General features: G+C 38.5%; 1 protein-coding gene across 3 annotated transcripts in view; it reads right to left on the bottom strand.

Moving 5' to 3' along the window:
- PXYLP1 (2-phosphoxylose phosphatase 1) overlaps window positions 1-21,409 on the bottom strand; it is an 86,478-nt gene that overhangs the window by 47,282 nt on the left and 17,787 nt on the right. The window contains exon 2 of one of the 3 annotated variants that reach the window (XM_067465959.1): window positions 3,798-3,929. In XM_067465959.1, the coding sequence (XP_067322060.1) occupies window positions 3,798-3,876 (79 nt within the window). In that variant the 5' untranslated portion in view covers window positions 3,877-3,929. Of the gene's footprint in view, window positions 1-3,797; window positions 3,938-21,409 lie in introns of all 3 variants that reach the window. The other 2 variants (XM_060767904.2, XM_060767905.2) reach the window with 2 other exon arrangements.

The following is a 21,409-nucleotide window of genomic DNA, read 5'->3' as shown; positions in this document are numbered from 1 at the left end:
TGTGAAGAAATACTCATATTGTACCACCAAGTTTTAAAGTACAAGTGATGAAATCTGTATATAATGAGATTTCAATAGTCAACCAGCTGATTTGTTTTATTCATTTATCTGCATATCATAACTAATGATCAGATAAGGCTCACCAGCATAATACAATTTGTGTTTGTGTATGTGTATGTTATATCAAAATAGTTTATAACATACAAATGAAGATACCCTCCAAAAAAACAAAAACAAAAACACAGGTCTCTTTCAAAATAAAACCTTTTGAAGTGACAAAAGTTATAGACTGGACCAACAGTATTAACCACTGTTTCAACTAATCATGAAAAAAAAATCCTGAGGTCATTTGTTCCTAAGCCACGTACACACATCTTGTCAGCTAAAGCCAGCATATGAGCACATCACTTTTACTGGAAAAAAAATACTGCCAATCCCGGAAAAGGAGGTTGTGTTGGAAGTATAAACAGCAAATTCCACAACTACAATCCAATATAAATAAGAGCATGAATCTTCTCTTTTGTCTCTAATCGGTTTAATTTTTTAAAAAATTAAGAATCACACTGACTTTTAAAAAAAAATAAGATAAAGTATCTTTTTCAGCTTTCCAAAATATAAAGGATGAATCTAAATATATTTATTTTAGGGATAACAGAGTTGTGAAATATTGTAAAATACCTTTTAAATTAGCTTATTCATAATGGTCATCATGTTTATTTTCAGCTGATATATGCTTAAAACATATTAAAGGATTTTAGCAAAATAAATCCCATAGAATATACAGAAATACATTTAAGAGACTTTATTTATAATATAGGAAACATTATAATTGCATAAGTGAGTCGATGTGAAAAGACAAATTCAAAACTCATTCACTTGCTCAAAGTCTGATTTGTTAGATCACTGTGGCTAAATGATCAAAAGAAATGCAGGAAAGTGGCTTGAGCAAAGCTGTATATTGACTTTTTCCTTTTCCTTTGATAATACCTACAATGAATGAAACCATGCAAGATGGACTATACAGGTTATTACAACGCTATTACATGGACAGCAACTTTGTTCAGGGTGACTTAAAAGAAAATGACATTGTCTTAAAGAACAGGAAAAATGTGTTAGCACATACCAGTCAAAGGGATTTTTTTCAAGACACATTTCCTAAAACAAAGAAATTTCTCCTAAAACTCAGAAATAATTTTAACTTTAAAAATCTGGATAGTTTTGGGAGAAATTATCCACTTTTACTTAAACCAGGGGTACATAACATATGGCCTGCAGGCCATATGTGAGCCTCCAAAGAATTCTGGGTGGACCGCATAGCGACTTCTGCCTTCTGTCTACACCCACCAAGGAGGCAGGCATGCAGTGTTGGGTGCATGGCCATCCAATGAAAGGCTTCTGTGCTAGACTACAGGGCTGCCCATTCCAAGCATCACCAGTGGAGGAGGATCCTAAGTGGGGGCTGTGGGAAGGGCAGGGCCTATCACTGGCCTTTCCCCAATGTCAAGCTGGTAGACAGGGCAAAGCCAGCACACTATACTTCAGCAGGGCTCCTTGCCACCCCAGAAACATCAGTTGTAGCCACCTTCTCCTTTGTTGATTCCCTCCTTGCTCACCCAGAGCCCATATATCAGTTGGGTGGCCGGGAGCGGGGGGGGGGGGGGGGGGAGAGAGCAAGTATTAAAAGCTACATTACTATTTTTGTATAGTTTGTAAAGTTAAAAGAATACTGGGGAAAAGGGAGGTGTTTGGAATAAAAGTGGCCTCCCTTTTGCGTTCATGCACTTTCTAGTCCCTGCTGAAATCTTTAAAGAGGGAGGCCCTGAGCTGACACAACTCCACCAGCTCATTGAAAAAGTGTGGGTGATCGAGAAAAACCCAGCAGATTTCAAGGATGCCATCATCATCACCCTCTTCAAAAAAGGGGAAAGAACAGACTGTGGAAACTATCGAGGTATCTCCCTTCTAACCTTTGCAAGGATCCTCGCAAGAATCCTTGCACACCGCCTTCTGCCCCTCTCAGAAGACACCCTCCCAGAATCCCAGAATGGCTTCCGCCCCTGCAGAGGAACAGTGGACATGATCTTCACTGCACGACAGCTCCAAGAAAAATGCAGGGAACAAAATCAATCACTGTACATGGCATTCATTGACCTTGCAAAGGCATTCGACACAGTGAATTGCAGCACTCTCTGGACCATCCTCCAAAAAATCAGGAGCCCTAACAAATTTGTGAACATCCTGCTGCTCCTCCATGATGACATGATGGCAACAGTCTTGGACAGCAATGGCTCCCAACGTGACCCATTTAAGGTGGAATCAGGTGTCATACAGGGATGTGTTATTGCCCCAACTTTGTATGCTGATGACATCATCTGTGCGCATTCAGAAGAAGACCTACAAGCCATTCTAAACACCTTTACAGAAGCATACGAGAAGCTGTGCCTGTCATTGAACATTGAGAAAACCAAAGTCCTCTTCCAGCAGTCACCAGTCAATCTCTCTCCAATGCCAGAAATACAGCTTAATGGTGTAATATTAGAAAATGTTGACCATTTCCACTACTCTGGCAGCCACCTCTCCACAAAAGTCAACATTGACACTGAAATTCAACACCACCTGAGCTCTGCGAGTGCAGCATTTTTCCGAATGAAGCAGTGAGTGTTTGAGGACTGGGACATCCGTAGGGATACCAAGGTGCTTGTTTATAAAGCTTTTGTCCTCCCACCCCTGCTATACGTCTGCAAGACGTGGACAGAGTCCAGACGTCACATGCAACTCCTGGAATGATTCCATCAGACTGGTGACTGCTGGAAGAGGACTTTGGTTTTCTCAATGTTCAATGACAGGCTCAGCTTCTCGTATGCTTTCCTCGGAAAAATCCTGCTAATCTCCTGGGAAGACAAACGGACAAATGTCAACATGCTGGAAGAAGCAAAGTCCATCCGCATTGAAGCGATGGTCCTCTGCCATCAACTCTGCTGGACTGGCCATGTTGTCCAGATGCCCAACCACGGTCACCCAAAGCAGTTGCTCTATTCTGAACTCAAGAATGGAAAACAGAATGTTGGAGGACAGGAAAAGAGATTTAAAGATGGGCTCAAAAGCAACCTTAAACACTCTGGCATAGACACCAAGAACTGGGAAGCCCTGGCCCTTGAGCGCTCCAGTTGGAGGTCAGCTGTGACAAGCAGTGCTGTAGAATTTGAAGAGGCATGAATGGAGGGTGAAAGAGAGAAATGTGCCAAGAAGAAGGTGCATCGAGCCCCCAACTGGGACCGCCTTCCACCTGGAAACCAATGCCCTCACTGTGGGAGGAGATGCAGATCAAGACAGTTACCTACAGACCCACTACCAGAACACTGATCTTAGAGGACAATCATCCTTGGACTACAAGGGATTGCCTAACTGCAAACTGCAATCAACTCTATATTCTCACCACCCTACTGCGATTCCCCTCGGGCACCTGTGCCCCATTCTATGTTGTGCTGGTCATAGACCGTAATAAATCATTGATTGATTGATACTCTCACCACCCTTCTCTATTAGCGGGCTTCTCCCTTCTCCATTGTCACCAGCTTACCACCATGTACATTCTGATTTGAATTTTAAATCACACCGGGAATCAGGGATCTAATTCCTTGCTTTTTGATCTATGAAGAAAAGTTGCAGGAAGACAAGACGAGTATCAAATTGATATATGCCACACGGGATTTGCACAGCACCCATTGGAAAGTTGATGAACTATAGATTAACTATAGAATCTTCATCTATAATATAAGGAAATACAGTATACTTACAGAATTGTAGGCTAAGGCTCAGAACAGCTAATAAGGCTGCCACAGCCAACAAGAACAGGAAACGATTTCGGAAAAACATTATTATTCTTTCTGATTCTTCTTCATGGTTTCAACTCCATAGTCAAGGTATTTATTTCCTGCTGATAGAAACACAAAGGATTTATTATAGATAGCCATTAATCAATTAGTCTTCTAAAAAATATTGGCATTAAGAACAATAGAGATAATTAACAAACTGGGTTGTTGTAGGTTTTTTGGGCTATATGGCCATGTTCTAGAAGCATTCTCTCCTGACATTTCTAGAACATCGCCATGCAGCCCGAAAAACCTACAAAAACCCAGTGATTCCGGCCATGAAAGCCTTCAAAAATACAATTAACAAACTATTATTTCTTTATTTTCCTTACCTACAATGTCAATGTGGAAGAAGTGAATTTAATTTATTTCTCTGATTTATTCTTGCACTTCTTTTTGCCTTTTGGGGCTATTCAGATGCAAACACAGAATCATAGAGTTGGAGGAGAACCAAGGGCCATCCAGTACAACCCCGTCATGAAGGAACAGGGGGTTGGACTGGATGGCCCATGAGATCTCTTCCAACTCTATGGTTCTATGATTCTATGAACCATAGAATCAAAGCATCCTCACAGGTAGCTATCCAGCCTCTGCTTGCAAACTTTTGGAGAATGAAATTCTACTATATCCCTCTGCAGTATATTCCACTGTTGAACAGTTCTAACCATCAAGAAGATCTTCATAATGTTTAGGTGGAATCTCTTTTTCTGAAGTTTGACTCCATCATAGATGGTCTCAAAATAAATAAATTATAGCGCTTTTACCAGAGAAAACACCTCTCTAAGAATTTATAGGTCTTCCTCCACAACTCTATGGTCAATTTCAACGGAAGCTGACCACAGAATCTCATTAAAGAATGTAGAGTGTCCCACAAAGGTGTTTTTAAATCTCTAGGTCCTCTAACATGACTCGAGTTGAACAAAGAGTCACACTGAAGGACCTACAGATTCCTAGAGAAAACATTTTTAATAAAGTCCATAAAAGTCAAAACCACAAATGTGAAGGGATAACTGTACTTCTTCGGTCAACTTCTTCTTTCCTGGCTGGAATAAAGGGGAAAATGGAGAACCTCTGATAGCAACCTTCTCAAAAACCCTCAATTTTCCTCCTTCCCTGTCTCACAGCGATGCAAGAAAATATGATCACGTTTCAGCATTTTTCAGCAGGGGCTTTATGTGTATGCAATGGAGCAAATCTTCAGTATCAAGAAGATGTACAACATGGTTTCACAACCACTGCATTAGAAGTGCAGATGAAGAACAGAAAATAGATATATCATAGAAGCTATGAATGGGTGAATTGGGAGCTAGGCTCAAAAACTGAAACAGAAGAATGCCTCCGTGGCAACATTCTCTCTCAAGTACTCATTCACCAATCACTAATGAGATCCAATCACAGGAACACTTGCAACTGCTGCTATTACTAATCCATTTCTTTTCTCTTCACGAAGCCAAGCAATCATATAGACATATAAAGCTATTCCTCATTTCTACAGCCATTCAGCTCATACATAAGGCATATATAGCAACAGAACAGTGAAAAGCTAGTTCTTCCCCTGTAGAATTTGTTTTTGTATTCACAGGATGTTTGTGACTCTCTGAAGTGTGTGACACAGAACTCACCAGTACAAGAGCAGACATCACAAATATACAGTTATTTTAAAAAGCTGCGTTTGTTGCCAATGTTTGCCTCTAATAAAGGCAAGTGTGGCTGAGTAACATGAAAGGAACTAACTGAGGCAGATAGCTAACTGCAAGTGGTCACTGATAGTTACAATCAATTCCCACAAAGTTACAGCACCACAATGGGATTCCTTCTATACTACAATATACATCTGGAAGCGCTAGGATAAATGCACAAACTAACGTGTAGAAAAATACTTCTGCTAAACAATTGGTCACAAAATGAAGATAAATATGGGTCCCAAACACAGCCTACTGAGGAAGACACTCCTCTTCTCACTGGCTTCCCAATCTGTTATTTTCCCCACAGTGCTCCCTGCAAGATTTTTGCAGTAAATTTTCTGAATCATAGATACTATTCTTCTTAACTGGAAAAATGACATGGCCTGGGTTTTATAGTTTAGGTCATGTGTTAAACTTAAACAGTCTACTTGCAGAAACTGCCAAAAATCTGTTTAGCATTGCTGTATTGTACACAATGGTGGCAATGTCAGAAGGCTGATAACCATCTGGTTTGACTTAATCACTCTGGGACATTACCCTCTTAGGCTGTGCAACACAAAAAGTGTTCATGCTAAACCACATGGTTAGCAGTTTTTATTTTTATCTGGCATACAAAAACACTAGACACTTTTCCATGAGGTAGCTGCATCATTAGAACCAACTCATTATTCTACCACTTTAGAACATCAGCAGCTGTCTCACAGAGAATAAACACATTATTATACTGAATCACTGTGACAACTTAAATAGATTGATTAAAATGCCCTGTCTCCATAATAATCAATAGCACTCTTCAGTGTCTGCCTCCATGAAATCACTGTGCTTATCTGGTATGAAGAATCTAAATGTCACAAAACCACCATGACATGAACAAGCACAATCACTGTAAGGTAGATACTCAAAGATACAAAATAAAAAACAGACATAATATACCTATGGCAGCATTCACTAGAAAGATAAAGAAATAACTACTTCCCACTAATATATATTCTCCAAGAACATTATATAAATTGAGTATCCCTTATTCAAAATGCTTGGTACCAGCATTTTGGATTTCAATTTATATATATATATATATGGATTTTGGAATAGTCATATTTGTTTATTCATAAATAATGAGTTATGTTGGAGATGTGACTCAAATCTCAACATGAAGATCATTTATGTTTCATATCAATTTCATAAGCATAGCTCTAAAGTAATTTTATGCACAATATTTTAAATAATTTTATAGATGAAAGCAAAGGTGCCACTATCTCAGTGAGCCTTGTGGACAATTTGGGGGGTTTCTTTGGAGGATTTTGGAATTCCAGATAAGGGATGATCAACCTGTACTGCGACAACAGTTGGTGGATGCATCTGCTGTGCATAAGTCATGCATCCATTTCTGTGCTTAAAAACACAACTGGACTCTTCTTATTTTATAACAAATAGTGTATATGAACTAACAAACAGCCCTTAATTCATCTCTGGCATAATACTGGGCTTCAACAGAATTCTTGTAAGTGGCTAGCAATACCACTTACAACCTCCAAATATTATCAAGTCACAAGAATGAATACCAGCATTTTATCTGCTGTGAAAAAAGATGCAACCTATTCCTAGAGACCAAATACTGATTTTTATTTCTTGTTTAAACAAGAACTGTGCTGCAAAATGTGGAGAAGTGTGAAATATAGCTTCATTTGCATATTAGGTCAGGAAATTAAATGAGAATTCAAAGGGAAATCAGTATCCAGTACTAATTCTGCTTGCATAATTAGTCTACTGCCCTATTTTCACTTTAAGTTATCACCTCCAAATAAACAACATGTTCAGAGATGCAAGATGTTGTTATTGTGGCACAATAAGTAACAATAACGAACTTGCACTTGTTGCTTATGTAAGTATTCACTCCCTTTACAGTTAGACTAGACACCCCTCGGGGATCCTTCCAATAGAACAATTTTATCTTTGTATGATTCCCCATGTGAAAGGACACTGGAGTTAAAAATGCATAAAAGTCTGAGTGCCAGGAGCTCATCATAAAATTTAGAATAAGCAGAGCACCAAAGTTTTATTGGCAGATTTTATTCCAGGATTGTAAAGTCCCTGTCTAACATCTGAAATATACTTCCAGTATTGTTATCTGTTCAGAAGTGACACCTCTTTGAGTTATAACTAAATCGCAAGAGGAAATATTTGCCCTTTAAATTAAATTCAGAAACTTTATTTGTCCATAAATTACCATAGTTGGATGAATTACAAATAATAATAATAATAATAATAATAATAATAATAATACTTTATTTATACCCCGCCACCATCTCCTCAATGGGGACTCGGGGTGGCTTACATGAGGCCAAGCCCAGACAACATATTACAGCAAAATAAAACCAAAACATAAGCAACAAGCAACAACATCATAAGTACATAAAAACATATGAATATATTAACAATATAACATTACGAGAAACACAATCACAGTGACAGTGGGCGGGCCACATGTGCAGGATAAAATGTTAAAAACTTGAATGAGATAAGGAGAGGAGCAGGTTATTTGCAAAAGGGAGCTCCTAAAACATAAAAAATATGCTTATTTATTAAAGGACATGTTAGCACTCTTCACTAATAAGTCACCTAAAGTACTTGAGGTGGTCTCCCATCGCAATTGATTTCCACCCAACATATTGTGATCAATGCAGGTTCCCTTTGCTATAATATTTTAAGTTCAACAACCCTTTGGTATAGTTTGACTGTTTGTTTTTATTTAACAACAAATCCCAGTGGAAAAATTATTTTACACAGGACCTGAGGTGGCTTACACCTAATTAAAAAAGAAAGATACAGCTAATGAAAACACCATCTGTGCAATGTTTTATAAAACCAATTAAATAATTGTATTAAACACAAAATTAAAAAGTTTTAAACACAAATAAAACATAATAAAAAGATAAATGAACAGCCCCATTAAAAGCCCCCTTTGTCATGTGTATTATAAACCAAAGCTAGGCCTAAATGAGATGGTATCTGCCAGCTGGCAGAAAGAGAAGAGGAATGGCCAACAGACCTTCCTGTGGGAGGAAATCCACAATCTGAGAAGGCTCGCTACCATATCTTTACCAAACATGTCTATCAGGGTGGCAAGATCTAGTAAATGCCCTCCCACAAATACCTCAAAACAGACAGACATAAGCCTGTATACAGACTAGTAGCAATGAGGATGTGGGAGTTATGTGTTCCTGATAACCAGCTCAGCATACTGCCTGCAACATTTTGGACTCAATGAAGTTTTTAAACACTATCCAAAGACAGTGACACATAACAGTGCTTTTCAGTAATCCAATAGGGATGTAATCAAGGCATGTGTTCCCATGGCCACAAACCGGTGCACCAGTTTTAAGTATGTGAAAGCACTCATGACTGCTACCAGAATCTGGACATCTAGGCTCATATTTGAATCCAATTTGAAAACCTGAAATATCAGGGAGAGTGCAATACCATCTGTCACAGGTTGAACCCCTATTCCCTGATTTTCCCTTCAACTGACAAAGAGCACTCTGTCTTGTCCTGATTAAGCTTTACTTGGTTTGACTTCATCAATTTTACTACTGATGCCAGACACTGGTTTAACACCAATATGGCTTCAATGGAGTTAAAGAGGTAGAGCTGGGTGTCATAATCATATTGGGAATACTCAACCATGAAATTCTGGACAATCTCTCCTATTAGGTTCACTATCACCTAATAACCAGAAACACATCATCATCATCATCATCATCATCATCATCTGAAGAACTACCACTATGCCAATATGAGGCAGTTCCATCAATACAGGACAAATAAATCAAAGCAGTTTTGAAACCAGCCTCACTCTCTTGGTTGCATTTCTAATATGAAACATTTACAAGATAAAGAGAGAGATTGAGAGTGTGTATCTGTTTCCTCAGCAAGAAAAACAGAAGAGGTCAGATCTCTTGAATGTTTATCTGAAGCTCAAAAATCAAATCCTGATCTCACAGAATTACATAATCTACAACAGATTGCTATAGTACTGTATAATAAGTGCTCTTCAGTTGGGAAATTGTTTCCCAGAACTACCACCAGTTCTGTCCATTTCACTGGAATCAATATTTTACAGGCCTTCAATATTTTATGCAAATGAAGAAAATATTTCTATTTAGCAAAGATGGATGAAAGCATAACAAATAAAAGAATAAATACCATCCTAGGGAAAGGACATAAAAATGATTTTTTTTCTAGAAGTGCCTGACTAGAAGCTATGCTATTTTTTAATGAAAAAGCAGCAGTGAGGATTATATCATAGTCTGAAAGGATTATTTAGTAATTGGATTCTTGCAAATACAGAGCCTCTAATCTTTCCTTCTTCAAGCCCTTCCTGTCGTCTTTGTCAGCAACCAATATGCTTCTTAGTCATGCTTGTGATCAGGGAATTATGTTCAACATGGCCTTTCACCTTACATTCCCACATCTGACATTCTGAATCTTGAATTTTCCTGCATATAAGCTCCGAGAACAAGTTTCACTCTACATCGCTGCAGTTAACATGCTGTTCCTCTACTGAAGCTCATCTCTGCTCCACAGTTTCTTTTGACAATTGTGGAAATGGATGGTGGAGGTAGAAAACTGCTGACACAACTTGTGTGACCCAATGCACAAAAGTAAGGGACAAGCAATTGACTCCTCCTTGCTGGCTCGAAAGCATTATTTCCATGTTCTAACCATTTTCCTTTTGTCGTTGCTCTACTTTGCTCTTTGGTCACTGGGCAGGATTGATCACATAGGTTGAGTATTACATACCTGAAATGCGTGGGGCTGGAAGTGTTCCATATATTAGTTTTTCTTTTCCAAATGTTCGAATACCAGCACTTGCATATACATGTAATGAGATATCTTGGAGATGGGACTAAACTAAACCAAGTCACAAGTATTTTTATTTAGTGTTTTACAAGAATATCTGGGATTTAGAAGACCCAATTTTGCCTGGGGAAAATATCTTGAGTAAATATGACACCACACCAAAGATACTTTGCTTCCTCTTCTCCAGTGGTATATCATTTATTTCCCTATTTATAGGTTATATTCACACCCAGTCTTCCTTCCAATTAGATCAAGACAATATACTTGATATTCATAACCCTGTGAGGTCAGACAAGAGACAATCCAAGGTCACACAGTGAGTTGGACAGGTCCATCTCACAATTTAAACTCTAACCCCGATAGTTAAAGCAATATTAATCAGGCATGCCCTGCATTTGTATGTACACACATATGTACATGCAGTCACATTCTCTCTCTGTGTATATTATATTCATAAATAGTGCATATGCCAATGGGCCCCAGAATCCCAGACATGTATCAGCCATCTGATACTGAAACCACTAGAGACTGGAAAATCACATTAACAACACTTATTGCAAAGACAGTATTGTTTTGTGTACTTATTTCCCTATATACTCATGTATAAGTCTATATATTTTTTATCTACAAACCTTCCTCTTCTCTGAGAGAATGGTTAAAGGAAAGAATCTAAAAGAAGCAGCTCTCCATTTTGCTCTCTTCATTGTGGTACAACTTCTGGCCTTTTTGAATGCCTAATGAGGAAATGGTGGCAGTAGTCAAGGTGATATTCATACTTTCTTCTCTTCATGGAATGACCCTCTACATATCCGTGGGTGATATCATATCAAAATCTATCATTTTGGTCTCAAAACCTGTCTTTGACTTATACATGCACTTTACTTACACATGTGTGTATACAGTACATTAACTAATAGATGCATATATGTGTCAAATTACCCATAATTTTCTCAAATAAATCCTTCCATACAAGGAGTTCCATATATGGAACATCCCCAAAATGTTATGGAAATACATTGCTCCCATGTTACTTTGAGTGTCTTTTTCTCTCTTACTCAGATTACACAAGTACTCTCTAATAGTCATGGGCCTGGTTACCGTTTCATTTTGTGTTTTTGTACCATCCATCCATTCGGATGGCATGGAACAGTACAACCCCCTCAGAAACAGAAACATCAACAATAAACAAACAAAAAAAGGAGGAGTGAACGGTAGCTGGGTTTTTTGGCTGATTTTTGGTACACCGGCTGTAGGTCCTGCCAGCCAGTGCCTATAGCTTAGTGCTGGGAACCAGACACTCAGCATGCTCAGATGTCGGCCATGACTGGCAGGACCTACAGCTGAGCACTAACCACTTGACGCTTGTAGGCCCAGCTGTGCCCCTTTGGAGGTAGGCCCTGACAGGCAGGGCCTATAGCCAAGCACTTGATGCTCATGGGCCTAGCTGACAGGGCCTACAGCTGAGCACTGAGTTCTCGATGCTCATAGGCCTGGCTGGCAGGCCCTATTGCTGAGTGCTCAATGCTGTGGGATCGGCACTAGGCTATAGGCCCTGTCAGCTGAGCCTACAAGTGTGAAGCACTCAGCTGTTGGCCTGCGAGCCAGAGCCTACATCTGATCAGGCCTGGCACTTGGCAGTAGGTCCTGCCAGCCAGGCCTATGAGTGCTGAGCACTTGGCACTCATAGGCCCAGATGGCAAGGCCTACTGCTGAACACTCAACACTCGTAGGCCTGGCTGGCATGGCCTACAGATGGGCACACAGCAAACCGAGCTGTAGGTCCTGACAGGCCCTGGCGCTTTGCTGCCCAAGGTCCAAAAATTCTTATTTTTTCAGACCTTGGACAGAAAAGCTCATGTGTATAGGTGCCCATTTTTGGAAGAACCAGATGGAAACAGAAACGGGGCCATACAAATGGAACAAACAGAAACAGATAGCGATTCTATACGAAAGCACAAGACTACTATCTAATCTGTTTCCTACATGCTTATGCACACTTACATACAAAATAAGACACAATATTTAAAAGGTAAACTGTAATTGTGTCATGTCCCACAGTTGATTGTGGTTGGTGGTGGCAGACCTAGCAGTTGGTGATGGAAGGGTTAATGTAAGTCTTAGTTCTAAAGGGCTAAGCAATTTCTAAGTAACAGTTTACAGATAAAAACAATTAAGGGTGGAGGCATGCAAGGGATAGGTTGCAGATGGGAGTTACTGGATTTAAGGAGCTAACCATAGGGCTGATCTTTGGGAGAAAAGTATTTGTTTTATCTTGGTGGTAGATGCTGCTGGTTTTTCCCCCAAGTTTCTGGAGTTTTGGTGTCCTGACCTGTCTCCTGAACTCTTGGAACCCTGGAACCTTGAATCTTTGGACTGGCTTTTGACTATAGTATAGACTCTTGATCCCTGGACTTTGCTCACTGAACTCTCAGCATTTGACCACTGACTGGACTGGACCCTTTCACTATGGTGTAGCATTTGCTATATAATGCTTAAAATCCATGTTCCATATAGAATAAGACTGAAACAGTTGATAAGTCTACCATGACTTCATAAGTACATAAACTGTGTCTGCTGTAAAATCATCCTGTCATTACATATTGCTTTTCTATTATCAATTTAGTCTCTGCTTTCTATTGTGTTATTCATGGGGCAATATAGAAGTAACCATCACAAGAGTTACATACCGGTTGATAAAAGCTGCAACTTTCATTCAAGATAAATAACTTTAAATTGTTCTTGTACATGAATCAGTTGTCAAGGAAACTCCCTAAAGAATTTCTTAAACCAATTTTTAGCAGCAGATAACTATAGCCATTATGCCCTTCTTGCAGCTGTCACATAATACGTTGCCACCAAACAAACTTTTGCCACAATTTAATATCAGATCTACTGATATTAGGAAGGGAAATATCAAGCAAGCAGTTAACCAATCAATGTGAAGTAAGCCTCAATTCATGATTAACTATTTGTCAACTTATATTTATAGATACTTTTACATCCCACTTTAAATAATAATTTATATTCCTAAAGGCTCCCCTAAATGACTAACAATTAAATATTTCAAAACAACCATCGACAGGGGCAGAAATTAAAACCACTTAAAGAAGCAAAATCATACACATGTAATAGCTAAAAAACCTGAACAACGAAAGAACAAACATCTCTACCTAGTGACTAAATTTAGCCTTTCTAAAGAAGACACATGACTGAAATCTCCAAGGAAAAAGAACTAGCTTGGATCATCATCAATCTGACTTCTGGTGCTGCATGGGGACAGAAGTAGGGCCTATAAAGACAATCTGAGGGTTGAGTCATCTAATATTGCACGACTTGAGCCATATTGGTTTCACATATTAAATAACCTTGTGCTGTTATTCAAAATGGAAAGGAAGCCAAAGTAGTTATTTCAAAAATAAGATCAAAATATTAAATCTCAAACAACTGTTGAACATTTTAAAGGCACACCCAAAGCCAACATTGTATCTCAAATATAAAATACATGTATTAAAATACACAGTAGAAAGATTAAAACACAATACTAATATAATGTAAAATTAAAGTTTACAGTTTAAACTTGAGTGGACAGGCCAGCAGAGATAAGTCTTTTGAAGATCAATGAGCTGTCTGTCAAAGGTCTTCCAGCAGATCATTACACAGTGTAGGAGCAGCCAATGAAAACCTACTATGGGTGATAGCTGGTAGTCAAATTCTGGCTGGCTGAAGTAAATTCCCCCAGAGGACCTTCCGGATTTTACAAGAGAAGGCAGTCCTGTAGGTAACCTGGATACAAAACGTGTAGGAATTTAAAGTCAAAACCAACACTTTGTACTTTTCTCTTTCTGGGCACTGCCCTCTCCAGGCATTTTATAAGTCTTCCAGCATGACTTTATTTATTTATTTATTTATTTATTTAGGGCATTTATATCCCATCCTATCTCACCTCCTCAGAGGGACTCAGGGCAGCTAACAACCGGCACAGCACAGTGCCCACAACAAGAAAAGCATAAATAAATACATATACATAATATAATTAAAACAGTATAAAACAATATAAAAACATTAAAACACATCACCAAGTTCAGTCGTCATCCTAAAAGCAGTCCTAAAAGCGGACTTGATGGTATTCTTGGGAAGCAAGTTTTGCATATTGTCATGTTGCTAGGGCTCTTCCTTGTTTAGGTAGAGATTAATCAAAATTCCCAGTTTAAACAAACAGTTTAATTAAAACAGCACTTACTTGCTGGCTGTTTTTATAGTCCAAAATATAAAACAAAGAGATAACACGCAGCTACAGAATAAGCAAAACCGATAGCAAAAATAACTTCATAGTCAAAAGGGTCCAGTCCAATAGTCAAATGCTGAGAGTTCAATAACAGAGTCCAGGGATCAAGAGTATACCATAGTCAAAAGCCAGTCCAAAGGTTCAAGGTTCCAGGATTCCAAGAAACAGGTCAGGACACCGAAAATCCAATAGACCTGAGGGAAAAACCAACAACATCCACCACCAAAATGCAACAACTACTTTTCTCCCAAAGATCAGTGCCAAGGCTAACTCCTTATATCCAGAAACACCCAGCTGCAACCCATCTCTTGTATACCTCCACCCTTAATTGCTTTCACCCATGAACTCTTACATATGACACATATCTCTTCAAATTCAGGGAAAATATCCTCCCTGGAAATGAGGGGCATATTGCCACATCATTGTGATGATCACCATTGCCAGGCTGGGAAACTCTAACAGACATATCACCCAAGGCTAGTGAAAAGTGCTTTATGCAAAGAACTCATATTGAGCCACTAAAGAGATGGCCAGAATTAAAAATTCTGAGATGCAATGATGGCAAAAAAATCCCTTCCTTCTTTGCACTTTTATCCTCATCACCAAAGCAGGCTTGGAAAGTGGGCTCTGGCCTGTGTTCTACCAACAGTTTTTTCCACTCAAATCATCATTCTGGCAGTTTCAGTGCCCATAAAAATAACATACAAGCTGCATTCGGGGGAAACCTACTCAAGAGTGATTGTGTCCGTTTATCTGTTTGAAAGTGAGTGACCAAAATACTGTCTGCAGTTCCAACAATCTTTCCCAGGAGTTAAAGAAATACATCTTGATCTATCTTTTCAAAGTGAAATTCTGCCACTGCCACAAATCTAGGCACAACATTGTGAACACTTTCTTCCTCCAACTACTAATGCTCTGGCCGCATTAAAAGATAACCAGGCAGGCAAACCTCCATCACCTCTTAGACATAGTTACTGTAATCATAAGCATTATAATTATGAAATGTGAAATTAATTTTCCCTCCTTTCCACAATCCTTAGATTGCAAGTTTGAGGACATCGACGGTCTTATTAAGTATCTTACTAAGATTCTTATCAAGATTCTTTACACTTTTAGTGTACCATAGATACACACCAGTGCAATTACACTACATTCCAAAGTTGAGCAACTATTAATAGGGCCTTGAACTTACACATTGCCTAATGGTCAATTAGCCTTTGAGCCACAAACCCAAAAATCAGATTGGATCTGAATTTTGGAAAATAACTGCTGCAATATGTACAGTACTTACAAAAGCTCTATGAAATACAGCCTGCTTTGCAAAAAAAATAAAAAATGCTACTTTGATGCTACTAAAGATTTCCAACTTAAATAAACAATTGTTCTTCATATGTGTAACTTTGTCTGTCAGTATTATAAACCAGGCCTATAATGTCTCTACTTAGTAACCCTGATCTGTGAAATTAACCTTCTAATCACAACACAAAAGTTGTAGAGACAGATGTCTAAAAGGTGACATCTAAGCAGTTACATCTGGTATGCGTGTGAAAAGTAATCCAAGTTATATTAGATGCTTCTGTTATAACTCTCATTTTCCAGAAAAAGAAACATAATCTACTCAGTTATGATTTTTTTTTCTTCCAGACCAAAGCCTTGTTGTGAAGAGCAAATCATAAGTGGTGGATCAAATCCAGTGATCACTAGCTTCTACTGAATCCTATTAATTTGCTTATGCTCTATAGAAGGGGTTCTCAAAGTGTGCTCCGTGGAGCCCTTGGGGATCCATGAGTGATAGTGAGGGACTCCATGGCACCATGTTGCTTCCCACTTCCTCTTCTTTCCTCCACCGCCTCCTCCTCCTCCTGAGAAATGTAGGAAAGTTAAAGTCTGAAGCTGCCGAAACAGAAGCAACAGTTACTCCTATTATTGTTGTTGTTGTTACTAAAAAGGCTGGATGGCCATTTGTTGGTGATGCTTTGTGCTTTTACTGCATGGCAGAAGGGTGTTGGACTGGATGGCCCTGGGAGTTGCTCCTTTTTATTTTTATTATTAATATTATTATTACAAATCCTGGGTGACCATCTGTTGGGAGTGTTTTGATTGTGGTTTTCTGCATGACAGAAGGGCGTTGGACTGGATGGCACCTGGGGTCTTCCACTGAAATATTGTTAAGTTTATGTTGGTTAAAATTATTGTTCATTTTAAATATTGCATTGTTCTTTCTTTTTCTTTCTTTCTTCTGCACTACAAATGAGATAAGCGAGTGTGCATAGGAATTTGTTCATGTTTTTTCATCCATCCATCTACTGCTGGCCCAGCCTGTCCATCTATGTAATTTTAAAATGCAATGCTGCCCGTGTCCAAAAGTTTGCCCACACCATCCATCCATGTATGTATGTATGTATGTATGTATGTATATCTCCACATTATATATAATATATAAACATTTATTGGGGCTCCACAAGAAACGTTTGCTTCAAAAAGGGCTTAGTAGCTGAAAAAGTTTGAGGCCTCCTGCTCTACAGGAAAACCAAGTGAGAAAAAAAAATTAAATTATACAAATAGAGGAGTGGTATAAAGAAGCATGGAAAATAGCAATAAATGATAAATTGACATGTATATTAAAGGTTAAAAAAGGTATATGGAAACAAAGCGATTTTGATGCTGTATGGGGAAGATTTGTGGTAAATGGATTAAAAAATAAGGAAGGAAAATTACCGTCACAAGAAGAAATGAAATTCTGGACAGATGAAATGTAAGAATGGTAGCTTGAGACGGGTGGAGGGGAGCACTGTGGTGAAAAAGGGGGGGAAAAAAAAAAGAGAAAAGGGGTGGAAATGTCAGAGCAAAACAACAAAACAACATGTTAAAGAGGTTGATGTACAAAATGTAATAGTATGTAATAAATGTGATAAAACAATAAAAAATTATTAAAAAAAAATTAAACCCACAACAGCATGTTTTGATGTACAGTGGATTGAACTGCAGCAGGAATGGAGACATTCCATACAGCAGGTTGGACAGGGTTTGTAGGTATTACCCATCCAGACCACAAGCTCCACATGTACATATTTCTTAATATACCCTCTTATCTTCACAGGAGAGAATGTCCTAAAGGTCCAGATTTCCTAAAGGCACCAGATCCCATCTGTGGATGGCAGCTAAGTTGGGTCAGTACTGGTTAGTACAGCACTTGAGTGGAAGACTGTCAATGAATACTTTGCTCTATAGACTAATTTCAGCAGAAGAAACAAGCAAAACACTTCTGAGTATTTCTTGCCTATGAAAATCTTCTGAAATTAATGGTGCCATCTTTAATCAATAGGTGACTTGTTTTGCACCCACCTACTAACCAGGGTTGACCATGATTATCTTCCAAGATCAGAAAGGATCCAGTTCCTTTAGAATAGGGGTCCTCAAACAGAGGGCTAGTGTATTGTCGAAGGCTTTCATGGCCGGAATCACTGGGTTGTTGTAGGTTTTCCGGGCTATATGGCCATGTTCTAGAGGCATTTTCTCCTGACGTTTTGCCTGCATCTATGGCAAGCACCTCACTACCTCTGAGGATGCTTGCCATAGATGCAGGCGAAATGTCAGGAGAAAATGCCTCTAGAACATGGCCATACAGGTCGGACAACCTACAACAACCCAGAGGACTAGTGCATGGTTCCTCAGACTGCTGGGGGACCAAGCTATAGTTTGAAAAAAAAATGATCAAATTCCTATGCATAATGAAAATATCTTTTTTATAGTGCAAAAAATAAAGAAAAATACAATATTTAAAATGAAGAACAATTTTAACCAACATAAATTTACCAGTCTTTCCATGGGAAGTGTCGGCCTGCTTTTGGTTGATGAGTTAGTCAAGTTAATTAAGACTGTTACTGTTGTGTGCCTTCAAGTTGTTTCAGGCTTAGGGCAACCCTAAGTCTAAAGTTTAGGGCAAGGGCTGGGTAAATGACCTTGGAGGGCCACATTCGACCTACAAGCCTTGGTTTGGGGACCCCTCTTTAGAACATTCGGGCTCTCAACTAAAGAATTAACTTCATTCATATTTATCTCCTATGATCTTAATATGTATATAACATATGATGATGCTGATGAAATAAAACCATGTCAATAATATTGAAAAGGACATAAAAATACATTAGCAGACATTCCATTTAGCATCTTTAACTAGACAAAAGAAAAGAAAAGGCAAACAATGATTCTCAAATGTAACAACATATTTTAAAATCTGAATTACAAAATTTATAAATTAGCTGTCAGCCTTATCTCAGCAAAATAGAACTAGAAAATATGGGGGGAAATCCATGCCCTTTTCAAAATCTTGCAAAATTCAGAGGTTACTGTGGGAAAGAGTAGAAGATTTTCTACGTCTCTATATTACTCTGTTCATTACAACAAGGGCACAGAAAATTAAGCAATACCAGAACAAAAGCAGAAGCCTTTGAAGACAAAACCCTCTCTCCTTCAAAAAGTCTAAGCATTACTTGTTCAATTCTCAAAATAACTTTCTTCTAGCGCTTTTACATGTGCATTTTTCCAACAGGAATTTTCTTTTCTTTTTTATAAAAATCCTTGTACACATGTCGCCCAAATTTAAAGCCCTGTTAGTTCAACCCAGACTTCTTTCTCACAGGCCTTTCATCTTCTCCAGCCAATACTCATTCAGCCAAAACCCAGCTTTGTTTGCATTAGAAACCACTCAGTATTAGAAACCTTTCTTCCTTCTCTTCTCTTTTCATGTGTTATTTTTCTCTTCTCCCTGTTTCCCACCAATGTTTTCTTCCTTGTTGGTCTATTTCACTTTCCATCTCAATGCTAATTTGGTGTTTCCTCCGCCTTTGTCCTCCCTTCAGTATACTGGCAGGGTTGCTCTCCTTTGTCTCGTATCTGTTATCATATTCTAGATCTCCAAATCCAAGAAGCTACATCTATATATCATGCAAATATTTGCTTACTGCACACATCATAATAATCATAAAGTAACCGATAAGCATATCCACTATGGTATGTATGTAAAGTATTCCTGATAACACTAGGTAATAATGATATTGTTAGAATTCAATAATGCCCCTCTGAAGCTACAAAAACGAACCTGTCAGTTAGATCATGTATAGAATGCTTCCCACTCTAATAGTTTCTTTTGAAAATGGAAATCAATGTGCAATCCTATATGTTCATTCAAATGTAAGTAAAATTGGATTCAATGTCTCATATCTGAACAAATAGATACACAATGCAATTGAAAGACAAAGTGACTCTGAAAAGGGATCTCCCACCTCTGTTCTTCCTTTCTGATGCAACATACAGACATGAACCTCCCAATACAAACAAACAAAATACAGTTTCGAAACAAAGACAGAAAAAGCTGCCACATACTTTTGCCCCACTTTTATTTAACACATGCATGGGCTTTTCGAGTATTTGCATTACAGAGCTGTGCTTTTGATTAAACAGTTATCCAGATAACCCCTCCCCCCCCCCCAGGTATAACCCAAGATCTAGCCCTTGCACTTTACTACTGTTCCTTGCCCATAGATATGTTCTAGTTCATATTGCTCTTCTGCTCCTAATGTGTCATCTGCTTCTGTACTTTATCCACCAGCCCTGTCCTTGCAACTGATTTGCACCAGCCCACCCACCCAAGCTCAGTCTTTGTTTACAATGGCTATTGGTTGTTTGTTCGATGGTTGTTTTATTCTGTTTTATGAATTTTATTGTGTTATATTTTAAACTAGGTTGATTGGGCTTGTCTCCATGTAAGCCACCCTGAGTCCTTTTGGGGAGACGGTGGTGGAATACAAAAATAAAGTTGTTTTTATTTATTTATTTATTATATAGATGCCATTTAAACCATTTTCTAATAATGCTGTTTAATGTGGATGACCACAGTACATGTGTATTCAATGAAGAAATCAAAACATCAAAGCCTCTGAACTGAAGCAGAGATTTAACTAATTGGTCAAAACAAACTAAAAGGTGGCAAGAGCGAGCACAAGACTTATTTCTTGCAATTGCAAAATAATCTTCTATAGAATTTTGAATACAAAAATTGCTTCATATGTCACCTTCTAACAAAGGTGAGAGACTTTTAAAATAAAAGCCAGAAATCACATTCAGCTAAAGTGTTAATGGGCATCAGGTGGCAGCTAAAATTCAGATAAAAGGTAGCCAACCATGTAATATAGCAACTATACTTGCTTTTTGTTTTTTCCTCACATTTGTTCACCTCTATGGTGTTCACTCAGCCAGCCCATCATTGCACTCTCCTTTTTTATGTACCTCATAAGAGGAATGTACACTACTCCTTTCATTCTAACACACACACACATGCACTCACACAAACGCACATACTTGAAGTCAAGAGGAAGCCAGGCTCTCCAGGCAATTATGAGCTGTTTTGTTCTAAGAGAGAGAAAAATCAGTTGAGTTAAAATGGACAAGCCTTTCTCTAGAACTCTGTCCAAAACTATCTGCAAGCATCTGGGCCAAATTTTAAAGCTTCTTTGATTTGAGGACAATCTGTAATTTCAAAGGAGCTCTAAATGAGTCCGGTATCTGCTACCAAGTGACTCATTGGGATACCGTAGAACACAGGCACACAGATGACAATCTATTACAGTTTTTTAAAAGTCAAATATGCTTTTCAAATCCAAGTAACCACGGGAATACACAGCCTACAGTGCCCTTGCAAGAGGGGT

Source organism: Anolis sagrei, chromosome 3 (genome assembly GCF_037176765.1).
Source record: "Anolis sagrei isolate rAnoSag1 chromosome 3, rAnoSag1.mat, whole genome shotgun sequence".
NCBI classification, from domain to species: domain Eukaryota; kingdom Metazoa; phylum Chordata; class Lepidosauria; order Squamata; family Dactyloidae; genus Anolis; species Anolis sagrei.
Note: the sequence above shows the minus strand (reverse complement) of the source record. Positions and strands in the feature narration are given on the sequence as shown.